The 4,579-nt window shown below is 50.4% G+C and overlaps 1 protein-coding gene across 1 annotated transcript in view; it reads left to right on the top strand.

Moving 5' to 3' along the window:
• The window catches only part of LOC108228847 (protein IWS1 homolog), a 9,721-nt gene extending 5,148 nt beyond the window's left edge, over nucleotides 1–4,573 (top strand). The window contains exons 3-11 of the mRNA XM_025003341.2: nucleotides 379–1,264; nucleotides 1,656–1,721; nucleotides 2,022–2,238; nucleotides 3,144–3,198; nucleotides 3,274–3,380; nucleotides 3,470–3,620; nucleotides 3,707–3,789; nucleotides 3,994–4,123; nucleotides 4,196–4,573. Coding sequence (XP_024859109.1) covers nucleotides 379–1,264; nucleotides 1,656–1,721; nucleotides 2,022–2,238; nucleotides 3,144–3,198; nucleotides 3,274–3,380; nucleotides 3,470–3,620; nucleotides 3,707–3,789; nucleotides 3,994–4,123; nucleotides 4,196–4,399 — 1,899 coding nt within the window. The 3' untranslated portion in view covers nucleotides 4,400–4,573. The remainder of the gene's footprint in view (nucleotides 1–378; nucleotides 1,265–1,655; nucleotides 1,722–2,021; nucleotides 2,239–3,143; nucleotides 3,199–3,273; nucleotides 3,381–3,469; nucleotides 3,621–3,706; nucleotides 3,790–3,993; nucleotides 4,124–4,195) is intronic.
• The last annotated feature ends 6 nt before the right edge of the window (nucleotides 4,574–4,579 follow it).

Below are 4,579 nucleotides of genomic sequence, written 5' to 3'. Positions count from 1 at the left end.
GGATGGATGGATGAATGGATGGTTGGATGCATGGATGGATGGTTGGATGCATGGATGGATGGTTGGATGCATGGATGGATGGATGGATGAATGGATGCATGGATGGATGGTTGGATGCATGGATGGATGGATGGATGGTTGGATGCATGGATTAATGGATGGATGAATGGATGGTTGGATGCATGGATGGATGGTTGGATGCATGGATGGATGGTTGGATGCATGGATGGATGGATGGATGAATGGATGGTTGGATGCATGGATGGATGGTTGGATGCATGGATGGATGGGTTACTTGCTTGATGAACTGATTTTTCTTGCTTGCTTTCAGACACATTGTTGCAGTTCAGTGAACAGTTGGTATTTTTGCTTCTGCAGGACGAAGGCAGTAATGATGAAGAAGCCTCCAACGCCATGGAAACCGGCGGGGCAGCCAGTGACTCTGATCCCGAGTATCGCCACAGAGCTGACAGCGACTCGGACGGTGAGGCCCCCGGGGGCCACGATGATAAAAGTGACTCTGAGGCGGAGGCGCCGCGGCCCGCTGATAGCGACGATGACTCTCCGGTCAAACGCAGGATGAGTACATCAGACAACGACGAGGAAGAGGAGTTGCCAGAAAAACGCAGAACAAGCGGATCAGACAATGAAGAGTCGTTTCCAGGCAGACAGGAAGCTTCTGACAATGAGGTCGGAGAGGACTCGTCCCCCGTCAAACGCAGGGGGAGCAGCTCAGAGCTGGAGGACGGCGAGGACGCTCCCAAAGCAGCTGCAGACAGCGATTCTGAGAGTGAGGAAAACAAACCTGTGACGTCCCCCGACCGCCGCTCCGACAGTGACTCTGATAACGAAGAACCAAAACCTGCGGCGTCTCCAGATCGCCGCTCCAACAGCGACTCTGAGAATGAGAAAATTAAACCTGCGGCATCTCCTGTCCGCCCATCTGACAGCGACTCCGAAAACGAGGAATCCAAAGCTGTGGCGTCGCCCATCCAGCGCTCCGACAGCGACTCTGACACAGGGACCCCTGCCAGACGCAAGGCGGCACAGATGGACTCTGATGAGGAGGAGAAACAGGAGAAAGGAGGAGGAGGAGGAGGAGGAGGAGATGGGGGGAAGTGGAAGGGTGTGATGCAGTCTGACAGTGAGGAGGAGGAGGAGGGAGGACTACAGACGAAGGCTGCAGCTGGAAGTGATGGAGAGGAGCAGCAGGAGGAAGAGAAGCAGCAGAGAGACGACAGCGACGATGAGGACGAGAAGCCAGGTAGTGACACACCTCGTCTTCATCATCTGCTGATGAAGAGCAGCTGCTGTCCTTTCTCTGGGCTCTGGAATGGTTTGAACATGAAATGTAGTGTAAAAACGTTAGTGGTCCTAGTTTAAGCCCATATTGTAAATATAAAGCATCGCCCGATTAATTAGGTTTGTAACTGACTCCAGGGTTTGTAGTTTTTCTGATAATTCAGGTTTTAGAAAAGAGATATTTGTAAAAACAAAGATTCCATAAAGACAATAAAAATGTAACTGTTTGTAAAGTATAAAACGCTGCGTGAGCCACAGAATTCAAGGCGCTGTGATTGGACAGTCTGATATGTGGTTGACTGCAGAACAGAGACATTTGTGTAATCTGGACCTGCCTGTTGGTGTTTTTACAGTGAAGAGGAAGAAGGCCATCGTGTCAGACAGCGAAGACGAGGAGGAGAAGAAACCAGACAAATCAGGTAACGTCTGGGAAGGATTTAGATTTCTTTTTCTTTCTGTTTATGGTGCAAACAATAAACAGTTTCTGACCTGTTCAGTTTTTTTACAGTTCATTTCTTTTACTTCAGATGAATAATTTCTGTTTCGAGCAGAGAAATAAGCTCAAATAGTTTCAACTGTCTGGTAACATATTTTTAAGAACATCAAACTGTAAAAGTCTTATTTTAAATCCTTAATGCTTTTCCAATCAAACTAACAAGAGAAGGCGTCAGAATGTAAAGTTGAGTTTCGATGAAACCGAAGGAAACGTTTGTCCTCAGCGGTGAAGAGGAGTCGGGCCGTGTCCGATGATGACGACTCTGACAGCGACGAAGGCGCCGTCAGAGTCGGTCTGGATAAAAGCCTGGCGGCCACGCTGAAGGAGCTGGGCTCGGACAGCGGCAGTGATGACCACGCAGCCAAGGGCGCAGCGGGAAAAAAGGACGAGAAGGCGTTGTTCGGCAGCGACAGCGACTCTGGAGATGATGATGAGGAGGAGTGAGTTCAGGATTTGTTCACTTCATGTGAAGTAAAATGTATAAAACTGTGGTTTTCCTTCTGTTGAAACGTTTGAATATTTCCACTCAGGGCTGTTTGAGGCTGCCTTTGTAAACCAACCAGTGATCAGACACTAATGTTTCCCTTTTTACTTTAAACATTTCATTTAATTCAGTTTATTTTTATAGCACCAATTCACAACAAGTCATCTCGGCACTGAGCAGAAACATTTAGACCTTTAGTTAAAGTTCTGTGTCTACATAAGACAGCAGTTTATTTAGTCTCAGTCTCACATTGGTGACACTGGAAACCTTCTTCTTCTTCTGGCTGTTCCAACGAGTCGTCCTCCTCCATCTCACTCTGTCCTCAGTCCAAGTCCCTCCTTGTCCTCTCTAACTGCATCCATCTATGTCCCCAATATCCCCCTGTCCTCAGTCTGGCCGTAGTTCCTATGGTCCAGCTGGAGTTCCTATTGAAAGAAAGACAAAGACAAAAACCTGTTAATGATAGAAATGGTTCCAGTAGAGCGAGTAAAGACAGCAGCAGAGAGAGGACATGTGGACAGTTTGTCCTCCAGCAGCAGAGAGAGGACATGTGGACAGTTTGTCCTCCAGCAGCAGAGAGAGGACATGTGGACAGTTTGTCCTCCAGCAGCAGAACTAAAGGACAGCTCAGGAGACCCAAACCAACCCTAACTATAGGACAGATCAAACAGGACAGTCTTACAGCAGACAGGGTGTCAGCCTGAGAACTGGAAGCTCCGCCTCCTGTTCTCCTGTTAGAACCTCTAGGAACCACAACATAATTTAAATTATGGGATTGCTTGTTCCTTCAGCTCATCTTTGACTCTTGGTTCTGTAAAGAAAAGTCATAGAACAGAATAAAGTTTCTGCTGTTCGTTGCAGGAAAATGATCGCAGACATCTTCGGAGAGTCTGGAGACGAGGAGGAGGAGTTCACGGTAAGAATCTTCTCTGTGCTGCTTTCAAACTGATCTGCTGTCAGTTTTCAGCTCCTCTAACATCTCCTCCTGCAGGGTTTCAACCAGGAGGACCTGGATGCTGACGGCAAGGCGTCCAAGGAGAAGCAGCAGATGGAGGAGGAGTCGGACTCTGACGAAGGCGTGGACCGCAGCGGGCAGGAGTACGTTATCCAATCAGGTGCTTTGTTGCTGTTTATCCAGCTGTGTGTTAAAGGTGTGTGTGTGTGTGTGTGTGTGTGTGTGTGAGCAGCACCAGCTTCATGTCAGACTTTGACATCATGCTCGCTAAAAGAAAAGCCATGAACAGCCGGAAGAGGCGCCACAGAGACGGAGGAACATTCATCAGTGACGCAGACGACGTGGTCAGCGCCATGATCACCAAGATGAACGAAGCTGCCGAGGTGCCTGTCAAATTAAAAGCCTCCCAAACACACCTGAAGCTGTAGGTGTGACGCAGTGTGTGTGTGTGTGTGTGTGTGCTTCACAGGAGGATCGGACTCTGAACAGCCAGAAGAAGCCGGCGCTGAAGAAGCTCACGCTGCTGCCGCAGGTCGTCATGCATCTGAAGAAGTAAGAATGTTTGGAAACAACGAAGCTGACAGGAAGTGTGTCCTCCACCGCGCTGCAGAGCGCCAGGGAAACGGTTGCAGAATCAGTGTGTGTGCTAACCATGTTACACGGGAAAGTTCCAAAGGAAAACCAGCTCCTGTTGTTGTTGGACTGACAGCGGCCCGTTTCCGATTCTGAGGTTCTGAGGTTCTGTTCATCTGTCAGACAGGACCTGAAGGAGACGTTCATCGACAGCGGAGTCATGTCAGCCATAAAAGAGTGGATCAGTCCTCTCCCAGATAAATCTCTGCCCGCTCTCCGGATCAGAGAGGAACTGCTGAGGATCCTGCAGGAGGTGAGCGTTCGGACCGAGCCCAGCAGGTTTCAGGTGACCCGTTTACCGAGTCTGTTCTGTTTCCTCCTGCAGCTGCCCGGGGTGAGCCAGGAGACCCTGAAGCACAGCGGGATCGGCCGGGCCGTCATGTTCCTCTACAAGCATCCCAAAGAGTCTCGAGCCAACAAAGACCTGGCCCTGAAGCTCATCAGTAAGAGCCGACAGTACCTGCCACATCCCGCTGACAGGGCCCAACTCCTGAGACCGACCCGCGGGCCGCTGGTTCTGATAAACTAACTCCTGAGACCGACCCGCGGGCCGCTGGTTCCTGAGACCTGTAACTGACCCGCGGGCCGCTGCTTCCTTTAACTGACCCGCGGGCCGCTGGTTCCTAAGACCGACCCGCGGGGCGCTGGTTCCTTTAACTGACCCGCGGGCCGCTGGTTCCTGAGACTGACCCGCGGGGCGCTGGTTCCT

The sequence above is a fragment of the Kryptolebias marmoratus genome, unplaced genomic scaffold (genome assembly GCF_001649575.2).
Source record: "Kryptolebias marmoratus isolate JLee-2015 unplaced genomic scaffold, ASM164957v2 Scaffold76, whole genome shotgun sequence".
Lineage (NCBI taxonomy): Eukaryota > Metazoa > Chordata > Actinopteri > Cyprinodontiformes > Rivulidae > Kryptolebias > Kryptolebias marmoratus.
The sequence above is the reverse complement of the archived record's forward strand: the minus strand, read 5'-3'. Positions and strand labels throughout refer to the sequence as shown.